Raw genomic sequence first — 20,087 nt, forward strand, 5'->3', positions numbered from 1 at the left:
GATTACATGTCAGAAGAGGAGCATGAATCAAATATGAAACCAGCCTGTGTATGCTAGCTGTGAGCTGGTGACAGCAGGCAGGGTGGCTGCTGCTAAGACCACAGCGCTCCACAGCAGAGCCGCTGTGCCCTTCAGCAGGACGCTGCACTGTGGCTCGCTTCTGATCGAACAGAACGGGGGACGTGTGGGTGTCATGTGTATCAAGGGTGCCATTTCATCCGGCAAAGAATCCAGAAAGACAGAATACAGTTATCCACAATCATGTGAAATTGACAGATTTCTAGTTTGTGTATGTTTGTATGTATGAGCAGGAGTTCATCCAGTCACCTGCACCAACAGTTAATAAAACAAAATTGAACTGATCTGATATTAGGTCTATGATCTATATTTCTGGTAATACTCTGAATAGCTTCCTTATTCCTTTTTGCCTTGTCATAATATGATATTAAATGTTGTTTGGTTGGATGTTAATCTCACAGGCAGGTGTGTGAAATCAGTGAGCAAGCACAAAAAGCCTGTACATACTGTACAATAGGAAAATAAAACACCCAGAGGTCCTACCCTAAATAAACCATTGTACTGTGTGTGTGTGTGTGTGTGTGTGTGTGTGTGTGTGTGTGTGTGTGTGTGTGTGTGTTTTGCTAGTGCTTATGTACATGAAACACACAAATACCCTACCATAGTCTGGAAGGTGGAGTGCAGTTGTGTTAAGAACGGCGGCTTTCCAGCCAGCGCTAACACTCTCTTCTCCACCATGGTGCACTCCACGTCATCATCCTGGATAACCACGTCCTTCTTCAGGATCTTTATGGCATACAGGTCCTCTGTCCCTTTACGCTCCGCCAGCATCACCTAGAGAGAGAGGGAGAGAGGGAGAGAGAGAGAGAGAGAGAGAGAGAGATGGAGAGGATAGATGGGGAAATACGAGGAGGATAAATTCATCAGTATTCAAAATCTTTATGGCACACAGCTTCTCTCATGTCTTTATACCAGCATCACCTTGGAGGAGAGAAGGGTGCAGTGAAGAAAAGACAGAATTAGAGAGAGAGAGGCTGAGGATGGGAGGCAGACAGAGAGATAGGGGAGGCAGGGACAGCAGAGGAGACAGGGGAGCTACTGTAAAGGGCAGGGATAAAGGAGCAGAGTGATGAAGAAAAGCTTCTCTGACTGTTTTGGGTTAGACAGTCAAGGCAGAAATAAAGAGGGTAAGGACAGGAGGGAAGAACAGGACGAGACTGATTCATCATTTTTAAGATGTGACCCGAGGAGTAGCAGAGAGAAAAAGAAAGGCAGAGGGAAAGGAAGTGATTAAAGGCTCCTTTACATCCTGTGATAGCGGCTATCTTGCAAGTTTACTCCGTGTCGCTCTGTGTGAGATAGGTCTAATAAAATTTTGGTCGCACTTTGTGTCACTATCACAGTATCGGTTCTGAGGCTTGTCAGATTGTGAGATAAAGGCCTGGTGAATTGTGGCACTAAGACAACTTGCATCATCCTTTTGTGCCACAGACATCTTTTGAAAATGCAGCGAAGTAAGAGCTTTGTTTTGTTTTAAAGGGGATTTAGCATTCACAATGTTGGGGGGCCTCACGAGAGAAAACACTGACTATTAATGACAGAGGAGGAGTCCCACTCAATCCCAAGAAGTCACTTTGTTCACACAGTAAATACTACAGTAACAAAACACAGGTGATCCCCTTTGAGGTAACTGGTAAGTGACTTCTCATAATTGAGTGCGGGACTCAAAAGAGATGCATAAAAAAGAAAAGAGTGGTCGAATCCAGAGCAATGACAAAAAAAGAAAAGCACATCCCGACATTTAGACTGAATTATGGGTCAAGCCTCAAAAATTCTGACCCATACAATGATGGATCCTGCAGTTTCCATAATGTTGTTGAATTCCTTTAGACCCTTCCTGCCTCTTCTTTCAAAGTCCACGTATACAATTTGTAACTTATGTTTTCTCATAAAAATATAAGTGTTGAGTCTGACTTATATAACTTATATAGATAACCCTGATGACAACATCAGATTAGTTTACTTAAAAACTTTGGAAAGGTCCCTCCACAGCGCCAGCAGATGTATACACATACAACAGTTTTCACAGGCTTGTGATTGGGTAAACTGAACGTCATGTGTAAAATCTGTGGATATGGTCAGTGTGTTCTGTGCAATTTCACATCATATTCCGATTGGTTGTTTTGTGGACGTGGACGCAGGAGTCGTATTGTGAAAATGTCTAACAATGTCAAAATTTTGACACAGCCCAGTCGATGATAAAACATTTGAGCCCGTACAGCCCTGGACAAAGGGTACAGTGTATGGTGGCCTTAATTAGTCTTTCTCCTTTGCATTTTCTTAACTAGAGACAAGAGCAGAGGAGAGAGAGGAAAGCAGGGAATAACAGAAAGGCAGTGGATGGGAACAGAGCGAGGATTTGTGGTGCCTCAGTAAGATTTTTATAGTGTTTGGCTTCTCTTTGCCCTTCACTAACATCAGGGAGGAGAAAAAAGTCAGAACAGAAAGAGGGAGCAAGAGGGGTTTATTTCACATTTCTTTTTCAGGATCTTTAGGCCACACAGTTGGGGGGCCGGGTAAAGAGAAGTCAGATGGGTGAGGTGGTGAGTGGGATTAGAAAAGTGGGAGTGAAGGAGGAAGTGAAGGACGGGAGGAGAGGAGGGACAGGAGGAAGGCAGCAGCTCAGCAATTCAGGATCCTATGTCACTTCATTGTTTAGTCTGGGAACACATTTGCTTGTAATCACACCTGTGAGATGCAGATGCATGCCCACACACACACACACACACACACACACACAAAAATAGAAGTCAAAAACACACACAATAACACAGGGTGTGGCGACTGATCCCTGAGGAGGTCGACCAGACATATGACAAGAATGCTCCCACTATGAGATGCCTCTGCATTACTGTGTGTTTGATTTGTGTGTGTGTGTGTGTGTGTGTGTGTGTGTGTGTGTGTGTGTGTGTGTGTGTGTGTGTGTGTGTGTGTGTGTGTGTGTGTGTGTGTGTGTGTGTGCGTGCGTGCGTGCGTGCTCAGCAGTTAAAATGTCTTGTAGCCAAGGTCAGGCTTATGCTGCACTCAACCAGAGGAATAAACGTTTCTGTCTCGTCTTCCTCTCTCCTGTTTACCGTTTCCTGTTCTCCTCTCCTTTTTCATCACCACCTCTTTCCTTTTGGTTTCTCCATGTCTTGCTTCTTTACTTTTCTATCCCTTTCTCATCTCCTCTTCTCTCCCAAAGAATCCAGTAGCTGCTGGAAATAGCAGGCCAAATGTGGGTCGAGTCTCAGATCGTAGGTCATCTCATGAAAGTTGCAGCAGGCTTGTGACCAGGTCAGAAGACTTCAACTCTCTGGGATCCGTATGGGGGGAATTATATCATCAACTGCGACGTAAAAGGTGTCTGTGCTGTGTGTAAAGTTAACCTTGACACATTGAGAAAATGGAGCTTTAAAGCAAAAGTTCCACATTTGGGGAAATTCAGAGAGTTAGATAAGAAAATAAAAATCACACTGTGCATTCAATATAAGGCTAAAGCCAGAAAATGTTCAGCTTAGCCAAGTATAAAGACTGGAAACAGGAAAACAGCTAGTCTGGCTCACTTCACATGTAACAAAATCTGCCTACCAGCACCTCTAAAGCTCCCCAATTAACACATTACATCTATAAATCTATATAGATTATAGAATCTATAATCTATAAAAAAATTTGTAGAATTTTTGTATTACACAGCATGAGCTCATTACCCAACATTACAGATTTTGCTACTTACAGACATTAAGCTAATTAAGCTAAGCTAATTCCCCAAAATGTCAAACTGTTCATTTAAAGCTGATTTTGTAACTAGTGGTATGATTCCTTCAAGAAATGACACTTATATTGTTTGAAGCTAAGACAGCATACACCAGCAAAAAGTACAGGAATTATTAGCTAGCAACCAGTCTATGTTCAAAGAACGTATGTTAGCTAGACAGAGTTTAAAGCAGCACTAACCATGGGAATATTTAGATAACTTCATTGTTATTTTAAAGAGTCAGATTGAAGCGCAGTTTCAAGATCATTGCATGTCTTATATTTTTAAAAACAGCTATAGTGACAGCTAATGGCAAAAACTGCTCTATGAGGCTTCTTGATGCCGCAGAAGGACACAGAGCAAGATACCCCATTTTCAATTTCCCTATTATCAGCACAGATATAGTATCGTTTCCACATGTTCGACCACGCTGCTGAAAATTGTCACCTTGCTGCATAGCTTTCCTCTTTCTATCGTCCTAAAACCAATAAAAGCAATTTAACATTTTATCTTAAAACAAGGGTGCGAACAGGCAAGAAGAAAGTGGAAGAAAAACAGCTGAGCTTTCCATTATATGGCTAGCATGGTGTGTTTGTAGATTCCACAAGGCTAATTGAGTTCTGGGACCTCAACAAAGGAACTCTCATCCAATCGTATTTCATATTTAAGCCTTTTATTACATTTCCTTTGTTAATTTGCATAAAACACGGGGTGAACCTCATGAGTAGAAAAAATTTGCAGCTGCTAAACTGCTCAAGTTTAGTTGAGTTTTGCTGATTAATGGGCGTGTTTTACTATATAATTGACTGTACGTCTGCAAACAGAAACGTGCTGTCAAGCGTCTGTGAGCATTGAGCAGAACCACTATCTGCTCACTCGTTATAAGTTGCTGTAGATAAGTGTCAGCTTAATGATGTAAATGGGAAACATATCACACTCATTATTCTCTCTGAACCTGTCAGGAATAGAGCAATATGAGTGACCTTATATCCACTTCCTTCCCTATGAGAGCGGAAACTTTGCTGTTCATGTCTTATACATATTCAGGTATGTTAATATAAAGGGGTTATTGGGCTCGGGATTCTACAGGGAGAGCAGCACAGATGGACAAAAAGCTATATTTATGTGTGTGTGTGTGTGTGTGTGTGCGGGCAGCCACAGTTCAAGAATGTGCACTGAAACATTCAGTATTAAGGTTTTTTATTTCTATTGAAGTTGGATGTATGCTGGTGGTGTCCTTTGACAAAAGGAAATAAAAAGAAAAAAAAAAAGAAGTCATTAATTGTAAGAGAAAGGGTGTGTGTTCGGGTGTGCATGAACTCATCCCATATGGTGGCAGAGTGACTCTATGTAAATACAAACTCTATAAAGTTAAAACGGAGAGGAAGGACACCATCTGGCCTGAAGCTCATTTTATGCCACCACAAAGACAAGGACAAGACCAGCACAAGTGAGGGAACACATAAAACCACCAGGTTTCATCAGAAATCAAAACGCCTGTGCAGACAGAAGATGCACATACCACAAGCAACAACTGTCCACGGTGGCCAATGTTGGGATGAGCATATGTTGTTTTATTCATTGCTCCTTTCATGTTTTGCATGTAATTTTAGGCAGCCAGAGTTACATGTCATTATCTCGTCGAGGGTCAGTGTCTTACTCAAGGCCATTGTGGTCGGTGTCATTCATAAACTGGCTACTCTACTCCAGTATGAATTGTGGTGTGTGTCACTGTCGGCCTTTTTACCCAAGAAAGTTGTTCAGGGTCATTTGACAGAACAGCCGTCCCGAGGAGATTAACTGTCATATGTCGTAAATGATGCCAGTGTGTTTTCTCTGCTGACCTTGCGGAGTGAATTTACCCAGGCAAAATAAATGAAACCACACTTGGCTGCACTGCATTGTACTGCACTATGTTGTATTGTGGTGGCCTGTGCAGTATTCTGTGGTATGCAGTCATTATTTCCACCAAGACTGTGTATTTCATGTCTAGCGCTGCACAGACTGTCGCTGTAGGTCACAATGGGACTTGTATGTGCTGTTGGTATTTTTAATTTAACCAAAACATTTCACTTTCTTTTTCTGTCCACATTTAACTGTCCACATCAGATGACAATTTGCAAGTTCTCCCTAGCCACATGGCACATCATTCGATTTTACAACAGCAGAAACAACAGACCAACCTGATATATCATGTTTGGGGTGTCACAAATCTATCATAAAATCCTGTGATCAATTCCATTTATTGGTCTGCGACGCCACAAGCAAACCCAACCAGAGCCTGCTCATATTGGGGCTGAGACCCAATTTGACTGACAAATTGATTAGGTCTGTAAGCACCTGATATTATGTTTCTACCACTCATTAAAACCATCCTTAGCCTCAGTAACATAGACTAATTGTCAAAAATTGCCTAAAAGCTGAGGATTTAAGTGGCTGTCCATGACGCTATGATCAAAGTAGTGTGTGGTAACAGCAGAAGTCCGGCTCTGCAGATGTGTGCTTATGCACATGAAGCACGTGTATGCTTGTCATGGGTGTATAGAGCCATGACAATACTAGTCAATCAAAAGCATGAGCGTGCATGTGTCTGCCCATGAGATAGGCCTACCTGTGTGTGTGTGTGTGTGTGTGTGTGTGTGTGTGTGTGTGTGTGTGTGTGTGTTATTATCAGACTGTAAGAAGGTCCACAGTGAAATGTTAGCATGTGATGCAGATGTCCTCAGACTGAAGCAGAAAGCACAGCTCTGAGGGTACCTGCCTCCCACGCAAACTCAGGAACATTAAAATAACACACACACGTCACATGAGCGCCTGTTTGTGTGTGTGTCTCTTTATTTCTTAAATCAGTTGGTATTCACACACACTCACATCAGCTTGCTGAGTGGAGGTAGTATTCACAGAATTTACTGGTGTGTGTGTCTGCGCATACGTGTCGTGTGTGTGTGTGTGTACATAGTATAGGCCTAAATGAAGAATGGACAATCATGTATGCATGTGTGGTTGTATCAGTCTCTGGCTGTGTGTGTGTGTGTGTGTGTGTGTGTGTGTGTGTGTGTGTACTCTATGCGTATCTGAGCATGTCTCAGGAATGTGTGTATGCATGTGTGTCTGGTATTCCGGTAACGATTGAGCCTTGGCTCTGTCTCTCCACGTTGACGCATCAGTGTAGCTTTAAATGCCTGTTACCATGGAAACAGGCAGCCAGCATACAGGTCTGGTACACAGACAATGGTCTCTCTCTTTTTCTCTCTGTCGTTCTCTGTCACTTTCCCCCTCTCTCTCTCTCCCTCTCTCCGCCCTGCTGCTCTATCCATCCTTTACCCAATTTCCTCTCGCTCTCTCTTTCTCTCTCTCGCCACATCCTCCCTTTTCTTTCCGTTTCTTGCCTTGGTTTTCATTCATTCATGTCAGTTTTCCCTCGCCATGGTTTCCCCCTCCCTTTTCACTCTCCCGCTTTTCATTCAGTCTGACGTTTTTACCTCTCGCTCAATTCATTCATGCCAACCTTGCCGCCATCCTCTCACATCTCTGTCTCTCGCTCCTTTCATCACCCCCTCCACTTGTCATGTCATTCTCGTTGTCCCTTTCCCTCCATCCATCTCTGTCTACCTGCGCTTCATCTCCTGTAATTCTCTATCTCTATCCAGGACTTTCTGTCCATCTTTGCTTTTCCTCTAAGCCCTGTGTGTGGATCCTTGTGTGTTAGATTAGAAAGCTCTAACATGCAGCCAAACAAAACACACACAGATGCTGAGAGAGGTATTTATCATAGCATGCAGTTAGAGCGCGGATATTAAACTACGTGTTCACATGTCCATCGTCGCCATATATCCTGCATTTATTCAGAATCCGTTATTAGGATGTGATGTAAGGTACAGAAAGAAATCAAGTACATGATGGCTGCTGCTTTTTCTGCTGTGATCTGCTGATGTGAAACTTTTGAAAGAAGAAATAACACAGTCCTCTTATAATCCTTTATCTGCTTCCAAGTGGACATACATTTTAATCCACACTGCCACTAGCGTCGCAGCTGCTTGTCTACACATACTATGTGTTGGTGCAGAGACAAGACAGGCGCGCACACACACACACACACACACACACAGACACACACACACCAACACCATGGCCTCACCTTGCCGAAGCTGCCCTTTCCCAACACCATCAGGAAGTTGAAGTCAGACAGCTTCATGCGGTCTTGGTTGCCATTGGAGTCGAAGCGGGACGCAGCATTGGCCGATTTGCCTTCCGTGTTCTTGCCTGGACCAATCTTAGCTCTCTGGATGGAGGAAGGAGACAACAGAGGACAAGATCAGACAAAACCTTAAACATTCAAAGACACTGCAGTGGAGTTGGCACATAATATATCTGATCCTACTAACATTTAAAACAATGTAGGGGTGGGGCAGCTTGGTGACACAGAGCCTTTCAACAGTATTTATTGATGGAAGCAAGAGATTTCCTCATTCACTTTCCCCACCCACATTTGTTCTGGTGGTTCTAGTCTCATTCAGAGGTGCTATTTTAATATCAATAAATAATTTCAGTAATTTTGATACATTAGAATATCAGTGAAAAATCAGTGTAACATTTATCTCTTTAGCACGCCGGGCAAAGAATAGCTCCTTCTTACAAATACTAACATATATGCTACTAATTATCTTCACCCAATTTTTATTGTTTATGGTAAATGATAATCAAATAATCCGATCACCAAGTTACAAAACATTTGTTTGACAGTGAAACGCTGATGCTTGTAAATGCTACCTTTAAGATGCTGGGAGAATTTTCACACCACAGCAAGGTTATTATCACTGTCAGCACTGCGAACAGTGATCAAAAGATATAAGAAGCTTGACTGTACACGGAAATGTTAACATTTTACACACAAAACCAGTTTAACTTCAGATTATAGACACCATAGTTCTAACACGAAACTTTCCTTAAACACCAAACAGCACACGACTTTTGCTGGTAAGGCCTCTTTTTCAAAATGTGGGGCATTTTAATAGCACCAGAAGTGGAAGTGGCAAATATGTTAATAGGGGAAAGTTTTTAGCCTTTCAATTATTCTGTACAGGCGCTTTACTCCCCAGTTCACACTTTCCATAACAAATATGGCCTCCCTGCGCGTCTGTCACTCTGTTCCGTCATGACTGTCACCACCTCCCTTGTTTCTGTCCTTCAACCGCTCTCTCCCACTCACTCTGAAAGTTTTTGCACCATCTCTCTTTCTCTAAAATAATTCATTTTCTATTTCATCTTTATACATGTGGCCCGTGTCTCTGACTCTCCATTTATTCATGTCTGTCACCACTTCCCTGTCCCTCTCCTCTATTCACTCTGTTCTTCATTTCTAACTCACTCTCAATTTATCCATCTCTGCCTCGACCTTGTCCTGTCTCTGTCATAAGAAACTTCTATTATAATTTTATTCTCCACTTTGTTAAGCCGTGCTACAATTTAATCTATGATCTTAAGGCATTAACACAGCGCCTACACACTCAGAAACAGACACACGGGATGAATACATCTTATCTTATCACATCTTATCTTAAATTGCTGATCCGCACTGAGTCTCCCTGCACTTCTTCTGTCCTGTGCAGTTGCAGTAATTTCTCCTCCGCCTCATCTTGAAAATTGACAGAGTGAGGCATCCAACTACTCTGCTGCTGTTTGTTGTGTACTGTGTGCTGTGTGATGCAACCCATACGGTTTTTGACTCATCTATGGATAAAAGGCTCTATCTGTCTCCATCTGTTGTGACACACAAACACACGCACACACGCGTGCACACACACACAAGCACGCACAAACACACACACACACACACACACAGAGGAGCAGTCGAGGTATTTGTGAGCAGCAGACCATGCTGAAGGCAACACTCTCAAAGCCTTCAGAGATTAATGCTGCTCTCTCTCTCCCCGTCTGTCTCTGTCTACAATCAAGTGTTTTTTGTGCACGTTATAAAATATTACTGTAAAAAGGTTGAATGGAAACGGAAACATCTGAGAAAATGTCACAAAACCCCAAAAGCTTTTAACACGGGTTTGAGGTGCTTCTTGCTTTTGTGAATAAAGAACAACGTGTGCACTAAACTGGTGACGAAAATGCACCTGTGCAATAAATGATGACGTTAGAAAAACCTTCAACTGCCTCCACAGACACTGTCCTGATGCAGCCTCAGGGCAGCAGCCATGTTCACACACAGTAAGACTCAAGTTCTAATCACGAGTCTGAGATATTGTGGATTTTCTGACAGCTGTGATATCTCCCGCTTGCTGAAAGGAACGACAGAAGAGTCAACAAACCCCGTGGTGAGATGGCTGCAAAGTCACCATCACTCGGAGTTACATGTAAATAAAATGCAATCTGAAGATTTACTTAAATCAATTCAGCAGATTTAGAAGGAGTTTATACTCTGTATGTGGTGTCGTTTGTTAACGAACAACCTCAAGCGAGTCTCTGCAGGTGATTTGTTTGGATGACTATGAGATTAGCATCAAAGATATCAGTGAATTATCACCACCTCCACGACACATAGATCATTTTTTGTTTGCTGCAGCTTGAGGAAATGCATCAAATTAACACGTTATTTTAAAGTTTCTGGTAATTACAGAAGTTGAAACTTGCTGTTTCTTTTGCTGTCAATAAATCTCCTCTCACTCGCCCGCCTTGATCTCACATCTCTATATCTCAATCCAGCTTTATCTTTCAACCCCCCTTCCCCCCACACACACACACACACACATACACACACACACATTAATTCACACCCCTGCGTGTATATAGAGGAAAGAGAGAAAGCGAAGGTAAGAGAAAGAAAAGGCGAGGAAAGACAACAGACAGACAGAAAAGTATGAATAAAAAAATATAGAGTGAGTGAGTGAGTGAGTGAGTCAGTCAGTCAGTCAGTCAGTCAGTCAGTCAGTGAGTGAGTGAGTGAGTGAGTGAGTGAGTCAGTGAGTGAGTGAGTGAGTGAGTGAGTGAGTGAAAGGTATGTTAGCTTGTAAAATGTACTAGAAGCATCACAGATCGATGTTAGATTATTTTTACTGATGCATTAAGTTGCTCTTTAATGTAAGAAGCAGTTGGAACAGTTGGAGTCGGTTGAGTTGGAGCAAATTCTGTTTTACATACAGTTGCCAACAACACATCATGTTTTATAAGCTCATCATGTTCTGTATTTAAGATCTTAATATGCAAAGTAACAAGAAACTGCAGCTGTAAGATAAACATGGTACAAGTATAAAGAAGCATAAAATAATCTTCTCCTTAACTTCCCCTGAATAACATTTTGAGTGTTACTCACACACATACTAGGTGTGTGTGCATACCCATGACATGCATTATTTATCACTGTGACTGTCTTGTATGTGTGTGTGTGTGTGTGTGTGTGTGGTTCTGGATAGCATGTAATGGAGGAATGCAGGTCATGTTACCAAAGTGAAATTTCTCTCTGCCTCTCCCTGTGTCTTTCTTTCTGTCTGAGCTTCACCCTAGAGGTTGCCTACGTGCTTGTGTGTGTGTGTGTGTGTGTGTGTGTGTGTGTGTGTGTGAGATAGCCAGCCCCCTGAGAATGTGTCTCAGTGAACGTCTGAGGACCATGACCTTGAGGAGATGGATGGGAAGAAAAACAGATAAAGAGAGAGAAACACACAGGGGGGCACTGAAGGTGACAGAGGACAAGACAGATAACTGAAGGAGAGAGGAGGAAGCCATAGGAAGAGAGGGTGGAGGGAAAGAGGAGAGAAATGGAGGATAGAAGGCTACAGTACCTCCCGATAAAGTCAATATGCAGACTCTTAATCAAACAAGTGTGTTTAGTTAAGAGTCTGAATGTGACAATGAAAATGATCACATACTGTGATCACATACTTATCTAAGAATCACAGAATATGTGATAAAAATTAAGTATACCTTAGGAGTCCTGGTAAAATAAAAAAAGCAAACAAGAAGATTTACAGATTTCCCAACTACCACATAATAGCAACTTCCTGCACCAGGACAGATGTGGACATGTGAAAAGACTCTGAAAAGGAGGGATATCACAGTTGACTAAATGTCACATGTTGCGGTTGCAGGGGGAAAAATAGTTGATCAAAACCTGCAATCAAAGTCGGCGTCTCAGCCGCTGAGGCACCTCTTACATGGTGACCACACAAACATCAACTGAATGATAGCTGCTCAAAACAGACAAAACATGTTGTTAAAGGAATAATTTAGTGTTTTCAGATTTTGATACCCCTCTCATGTCTGTATAGTTAAACATGAAGCTAAAGTTGGCCAGTCAGCGTACTGGAAAGACTGGAAACGATCCTTAGCCTTATTTCCCATACAGACATGAGAGGGGTATTAATCTTCACATCTAACGATCTGCAAGAAACTGTCATGGTTTCACTGTTTTAAAACTGGAACCTGTCCTCAAAGCACAAGTGGAGCTAAAGCAAAAGGAAACAAAAGCAGAACTGCCCCCAAACACTTTCACTTAACTCTGTGAACAACAACACGTTACAAAATGAGACTCTAATGTTTTGTGGCTTAGTGACGGCAAGACAGAAGGAGAAGAGGAAAAGAGAAGAAAAACGAGGAAATGCACAGAGCGGGGTTATCCTTTGCCAAATGTGTTAATGAGTGGGCCTATTGGTCAGCCCCACACACACACACACACACACACACACACGTACGTCTGGACCTGCAGTGTGCCAGACCGGATGGTACTATAAGTGTGTCTGCCAACTGCTAACAGCTCTCCCAGAGAGGCTCTCACTCAGACACACAAAGATGCACTGTGCACACACACATTCACAAGCCTACCGTACCGACACATCCAAACATATGCAAGCACACATTTATATACACTTCAACATGGAAAAAAAAAAACAAAAACCAAAAAAAAAACAACTAGACTAAAGCTTCAAATGCGCACACACCTCAAATTTCTGCCGTAGCTCCTCGTTGCCCTCCTCCCCCTCCGGAGGAACGGGAACATTGAAGTACTCGCCTTCTTCCTGGGAGAGCAGCTTAAACCTGACGAGAGAATATTTCCCGTCAAATCAATTCACAATTAGTTTATACGATTTAAGCGTTTAACTGCGCCATTAGCTGAGGCTGCTGACAGGTAGTGCAATCCGATTTAAAGTCTCGAAGAATAATCAGCTGATTATTTAGTAATTCACTCTCCTTCATGGTGATCTGACAGAGATGGGCCAAAGCACAGCTGAGATGCTTATCATTTCACACAATCAACAGACAGTAATTTTCCATATTGGCCCTATTATAACTGATGCCACAACCTCATACCTCACAGCAAAACTAACACATTCACTGAAACGACATCGAGCTGAGTTTTAATGCTTTTTTCAGCTGTAATTTTCTCAGAAAACACGGGTCCTGTTGTTTGTGACCATTTCTATCGACGGGATTCCTGATTCCTTTTTAGCTTGACATGCTGACATGTTTGGTGGTAAATGGTCATCGCTGTGTAAATGTCATCGCTGCACATGCGGGCAGTACCGTCAAATAGCAACAACAGGTTGAAATTGTACTATGTGGCTGCTGTTGATGATGTTAAATCATGTGAATACTTTTAGAGCTTTACTTCATCTTTCATTCAGGGAAGACGGGAAGAGGAGAGTGGAGAGTTTTCCACAGATGAAATGTACATGTGATCCATTGTTAGTTATTGCCACTTTAAAGATGACTTTCTGTTGAAGCCTTTGCGCGGCGGAAACATCTAAAGCAATGAAAGGCAAACGAACTGCAAACAGGTTGCAGTTCTTATTTTGGGGTTAGGGTTATGTATTTTTCAGCTTATGATTAAATCTTCTGCTTGCTGTTGATATGAAGGACCCCCATCTTGTAATAAACACCTCACATTCTTGCTAGGATATATAGCCATTTATAGACAATAGAAAAGTGAGATGAAGTCACTAAACTCAACTCTTTCGAACATAATTTCAAATTCCTCCCACAGAGGGCAACGACCTGGAGAAATATGCAAACTTTTAGCTGTAAACCGCAGCTGTTGTGTTCATGTCACTTTCACTGTGTTCCTCCCCCTGGCTCCTGCTGCCAGCAGGTGTGAGGCTTTGGAGCTGCACATAGATGGAGTAGAGGAAAACACATACTTGCACAAGTTCTCTCTGCTCTGAATATCAGGTCTTTAATGGCATCTCTCCACCTCCACCATTCCACCTCAAACGCTGGCATCTCATTAAAATCCCTGACAGGGCAGCATCAGCAAAAAAGACAGGAAGAGAGGAAGATAGAGAGATATAGAGACCGAGCTACGGAGAGAGAGTGGGAGGGAGGGTAGTGGAGAGATAAAGAAGCAGAGATAAAGAGACGGGGCAGAGATGCTTTGGCATGAATGAAAAGAGGAGCTCCAACTAAAGTATTTCTCCAACAGTGCAGTAATGAACAAGGTCACCTTCACTCTCCCTCCTCCTCTACCTGTGCTGTTTCTCTGCCTCACGTCTCTCCATCCCCTCCTCCATTCATCCCTCCATCCCTCCTTTAATCTCACCATCCATCCACTCCTTGTTTCTGGAGCTCCGAGATGCCAAAGGACAGTGATCCCATGAAGTCGTTGCGGCTGGTCAGATCCCAGTCCCACACCTCCACCGACAGACGGCGGTCCTTATCGTACTCCTTCAGGTGGCTGGGAGAGAAACGGGGACAATCAACAACTGGATGATGGCCATAGACGTTTTTTTTTACCTCTTCAATATTTAATATTCAACTTTTTGATTTGTTGCATAGGTGCAAAAAAATGCCTTTCAAACCGAGCATCTGCACCCAGATGCCTGAAAATGCAAATCTCCGTCTTCTTCCATGCAAACTGCGATGTGGCTTATTAAGAATGTAATTGGAGCTAACTGCAGGAACCGACCCCAAAAGCAAGGTTTTGTGAATAAGGAGCCAGATGTTTTTATCTGAGTGCCAGCGGTTACACATGCTTGGAAAGATGAGCATAATGTGATGCTCTTAAAACACCGCACAGAGAGTGAGAGAGATGAAAGACAAGAAACAGAGATAAAGATGGGGAAAGACTGAAGGAAGGAGAAGAGAGGAAAAGGCAAAGACAGAAAAATAAATTATATAAGAAACCAAACATGGTGTAACAGAGCCTTACAATTTAAAGGTCTCATTCCAGGTGGGGTTGAGGCAGCACTTTATGGTTTTGGTCTTCTGTTTGCTCTCGCTGCGGGGATCTGGAATCAGTTTAAGCTTCACGTAGGGGTCTGAGAGACCGTTCGGGTCCATGGGAACCAGATTCCTACCCTCTTTGACTGGAGGCAGAGGGAGAAGAAAGAAAGGAGGAAGGAGGTAGGGAAAGAGAGGGAGAATCATCAGTAACGACATTTTGTGGACAGAAACGGGAAATGGTCTTGTGTGTGTGATAGTGGAGCTTGATTTTTTAGAATAACGCAAAAATTTCTAATATTTTACCGGACGACTTGATTTTCTGGTAACAAACCAAATCATGGGTTACTATTTAAAATGACCATTAGGAAAAATAAAAAACACAATGTCATCACAATCATTTATTGATTTACCTAAAATATGTAATTAACTGCAACCTTATTAATTGCTTAAGTAAAATAAAGGCCATCTTCAAAGTAGTGATGATAATAATAATAATGTAACACATTTTTTCCATTCACTGTACAAATTTTAACTAATCTGGTTACTGTGAAGATCTGTAACTTTTAAGTTATATTTTCTTAAACTTCCCAGAGAGCACCACCTGCTGTTGGCTTCATGTCTACCGTGCTGTACTTCCAAACTTCATTGGACGACAATATTATAAGGAGCTGGTATGGACACTCCTCTGATACGGTCAGCCATTTTCCTTAAAACTGATACAAGGAGGAACATTACTGAGAAAATAATAATTAATCACCACACCTTCGTATTTATATTCCAATCTATTCAAACCCTTTGCACGTCATGTTGTGTGTAGCGTGCAAGATGCAAGACTAAAGGTGGGTTCAAATACATCCTCAACGTACTTGTGCACATGACCTACAGCTGTGCACTGCTCATTATTGTGCAAAGAGATCTCCGGCATTTAATTCAGAACCTACAATGAACTTTTACCCATAGTTAGCGGGTTGGCAGGTGTTCGTGTCAAATCTTCTGTGTACGCGTGTGACCCAAATTTGAAAAGTGCTTCCTGTCAGTAATCTGTTTAGCAGCAAGACTCTCCCCTGAAACCAGCAAATTAAATTAGTCACACAAACACAAACATACACACAGCAGAACCCCTCGAGCTGTACTGGGGGTTAGAGCCTTGGGGTTGCCAGATCTGTCTGTAATGACCATGTAGACAGATGAAGGTTGCCACTTCCAACACTAATCCTTCTTTTGTGGCTGTCTGTTATTGGCCTGTAATTGTATTCCAGACTTCTGTAAAATCCCCTGTGAGTGACTTTTGAGTGTATATGAATAAGTGTGTGTGTGGGTGTGTGTGTGTGTGCAATTATTGTTGCTGGTCAAGTTGTGAGGTCACATCCAATTACTAGAAGCAGGGCTGGTGCTTCTGTGTCTTAGGCATGTCACTAGGGAAAACACACACACACACACACACGAACCTTTACACCCCCCCCCCTCCCAATACACAAACACACGCACACAGTACAAAGTAGTTCACTGAGTGAGCTCTATAATGTTTTTAACGTAGCATTTTTGTGGAAATGAAATGTGGCTTGTATACTGTGTCAGGTCACATTGTACGAAGAGAGAAGGTGGAAGATTTTAGTTTTAAATTTTTTCTTCTTGAATAGTCAGAGAGCGTAACCGTGGAGAACTCCTGCGCAGGAGTTTGATTCATGCTACTCAGAAGAGAGGTCAACTCACTGCCTCAAGTTGGTGCCTCTTAACTTTAAACACCAATTGAGAGAGGTGACACAACTTATTTATCTCCTCCGACCCAGTCTCCTGCCCGGAGATTATGATGAATCCATCTACAATAGCAGAAACCTAAAAACATGTCTCTTGGTGTCTGAATTTACTGGAATAGTAACTCTAAGATAACATTTGTAGTTTGCTGTCCTTCGCTGCTTTAGGGTTTGCACTACTTTGTTAGAAACAAACCAAGACCTGTTTAAACTAAGCCACGCGGACTGACATGTTACTCATTCATTACACCAATCTGCATGTTTGTGAGCGGAGGTCTCCACACACCCGAGCTATATCCAGTCTCATCAAGTAGTGAGAACTTGTGAGATGGCGTCGTTAAATGAGAATTGAAGGGAAAAACGGCATGTGTTGTTACTTGTTTCGGCCTCGGCTGGTGGTTAATAGGTGGCGAATTGCGCTGCTGCCTGCACCGATGGGTTCTCGCTCTATTCGGGTCTATGTGGTCGACACCCTTTTGGATCCAGTCTCCTCTATTTCTGTTGTGTTTTGGACCACATCTGTCTGTCCATGGGTCCTTTTTCTGCATCAGCTCATTTTAGTTGAAAACTATTTTGTGAAATCTGAGTCTGGGTTCATGTCTGACCAGACCTCTACTCATCACACTGCATCATTATGGCAACATAGACATGGGGCGGGGTGATCAAAATAAAGGTAATTCTGCTCGCTCACAGCAAATTACGCTTCACTTTACTGCGCTTAGATGTATCTTCTGTGGTAGTTAAAGAGTAAATGAAGAAACAGAGGGATTTTAGCTTCAGTTGAGACTGGAGTTTATTTCACGGATAACAAAGGACTGCTAGAAAAAGACGAGAAGGGAGGAGACAACATGTTCCGTACAAAAAAAATGATGTGCTGCCATGATTAGGAGACAAATTATGCAGACTAAAAATGTCACACGTAATTGTTACATAATACTGAATCTGGTCCGTCTTGTATTGTCACCGCAGTGCACCTGAGTTCACCTGAAAGTGGAGTGAAACTTTTCAGGCCGTCTCTGCCCACAATAGTTTTGACAATTAACAATTGAGATACGCGGATACTCTTGCGTGGAATGTGCAACATCCTTTAAAACCAGGACTGAGAGCAGATCTTCGCAGAGTGAGAACACCTCAAGATGTCAGAGAAATGAGGTCTTCATGCTGTCGAAGCGCTATGCTACGCTAAGATCCAAGAAGTTAACCACAGCACAGACCCAGTGGCCAACGTTAAGCCTTCAGCGGAGCAGGTCAATAAATATTAGATGATGTCTGTTAAAGTGACCATCAAATGCTGTTTGTGGCGAGCTATGAAGAGAGTGGCCTGCCAAATGGTCTCATAGGACAATTACAGTAAATAGGAAAGGGTGTGTGTGTGTTTTTTGTGTTTTGGTGTAAGTGAGTGAATTGATTTGCTTGTGCAAGCACAGATGTGTTACATGCATGTGACTGTGTATGCATGTGAGAGATTCTTACTTGCATACAGTATGTGCTGATTGCAAAGAGCATGTATGGGTGTGTGTATAGATGTGTGCGAGAGTGGGAGAGATATAACGCGTGTACTTGCGTCTACAGGGAGGGTGAATGGAGATAAGAGTGCAGTAACAGCAGAATACTGTATGTGCACAGCAGCGTGGGTGTTGGCAGTGCACCTTTTCCCCATGTGCAGCAGCCTCATTGGAGTCGAAGTAGGAATCTTATGTTCTGTCCAGCTTCTACTTGCATGTGTGCTGCAAAATTAGTAAAGTCTTTTTCAGATGACTCCCCTAGGGGACAGTGAAATGGTACTGACATTCACGGCGAGCAGATGTATGTTCAGTTTGGCTTGTCAAGACAGATGAGAACATGCAAAAAAAAAAATCGGTGCCAGATAAAGAGTCCAGATCCTCTCCTGTAACATCATCACCTGCTCTGAACCTCCAAATGCTACATTTAATGGTATAAAAGGAAAAATGTTGATGTGGCGTTGATTTTACGTGTTATCAGTATGTTATCAAGCGGTGCCAACACCGCCGAGCTTCATTAAGGTGCGCTGCACAGTCCATCAGGACTGTTACTTCAGGGACTAGAATGGGACTTGTGTATTTGTTTTTGGCTCAGCTGCCAACATGATAAACCTAGATGAAAAGTCTTTCTGATGAAATGGATCAAGTTCTCCCTGTGGGTTCACACCAAAGAAAATGAATTTTGATTGATGTTGATCACACCACTAGCTGAGTGTGATCCCAGTCCGCCGACATTCTGCATTCGGTTAACACAGACTTGAAATCACAGGTGCAACATCTGCTGTTCGTTCTTTCAGCACGAAGCAGAGGCCAGGTCTAATTTCGGTTCAGTAGCCTTTCAGTGACTCTGTTGAGGGCTCTTCCTCCCGCATTATGGATATTTTGAGTAAATAAGAGCCTCAATAATCTCCTCAGGTTGGAGGAACAGTGTGAAGCCTGTGTTCAGCTTTTCTAGTCAGGGGTACTGTGATAAACCACACCTAAATACTTAGAATAGAACAGTCTGCAGTGCTGACCTGAATGCCAGTAAGTGTTCAAATTCCCAAGTCTCAAAACAGGACACCATGATTCTGAGGGCCTGGGCTGCATTCTCCCTGCTGGAGTGTCCTTGAGCTAGATGCTGATCCTCCATCTCCATTTGCCACTGACCCTGTGCTCTGATCTCCTCATGAGGGGGGGGGCATCAAAGTGATCAATAAAGTGTCACTTTACACCCATGTCAATTGCTTTGACTAAATCCACAACTAAAGTCCACAGCACAAATGCATCTCTCAGAGTCGCAGCCATTTCCACTGGCTCCTGCTATGTTAAGCTGTAGAATAATTCCTGGTGGTTCTACAATTCGTTCTCTGTGCTGCATTTTTTTTTCTACCTCGCTGCAATGAGGGAGAAAGCTGCTGGTGGCTGCACACTGACCCCTGCAGACACTAGTGAGTACTGCACCACCCGTGCCTCTCACTGACTGTAAACTACAGCCACAAGGAAAATGAGACGGATTTTATCGCGAGTGAGTGTAACACAACATCTCTGCATTTTCTGCACAAAAATGTATTTCAAATTAGAATGTGTAAGTGTTGAAAATATAATTCCTGCTGGCTGTGAATTTCCTCTAAATGGATACTAAGACTAATAGGCAGATAAAACTAAACTGTAAAAAAAAAATAAGATGATAGTTTTCCTTGACAGCTCCTACAATTTAGCTTTATTCTTATGTATTCTGTTCTATTTGGTTATTTTTTATATTCCACTGCTGTCCTAGCAGTCTGTGTGCGATAAGTCTGCTCTCTTATCACTTCCCACAGTAAATCCCCACTAATGATCAGTCTACGAGCGTGGGAACCAGGAAGAGAGAGGAGAGAG

The 20,087-nt window shown here is 42.6% G+C and overlaps 1 protein-coding gene across 1 annotated transcript in view; it reads right to left on the reverse strand.

Annotated features, from left to right (window-relative positions):
- prkcb (protein kinase C beta) overlaps positions 1 to 20,087 on the reverse strand; it is an 82,839-nt gene that overhangs the window by 18,793 nt on the left and 43,959 nt on the right. Inside the window, exons 6-10 of the mRNA XM_022756841.1 lie at positions 14,958 to 15,114; positions 14,349 to 14,483; positions 12,754 to 12,850; positions 7,953 to 8,096; positions 679 to 852 (exon numbers count right to left, since the gene is read on the reverse strand). Coding sequence (XP_022612562.1) covers positions 679 to 852; positions 7,953 to 8,096; positions 12,754 to 12,850; positions 14,349 to 14,483; positions 14,958 to 15,114 — 707 coding nt within the window. The remainder of the gene's footprint in view (positions 1 to 678; positions 853 to 7,952; positions 8,097 to 12,753; positions 12,851 to 14,348; positions 14,484 to 14,957; positions 15,115 to 20,087) is intronic.

This window comes from Seriola dumerili, unplaced genomic scaffold, assembly GCF_002260705.1.
Source record: "Seriola dumerili isolate Sdu_G_001 unplaced genomic scaffold, Sdu_1.0 BDQW01000260.1, whole genome shotgun sequence".
Taxonomy (NCBI): Eukaryota; Metazoa; Chordata; class Actinopteri; order Carangiformes; family Carangidae; genus Seriola; species Seriola dumerili.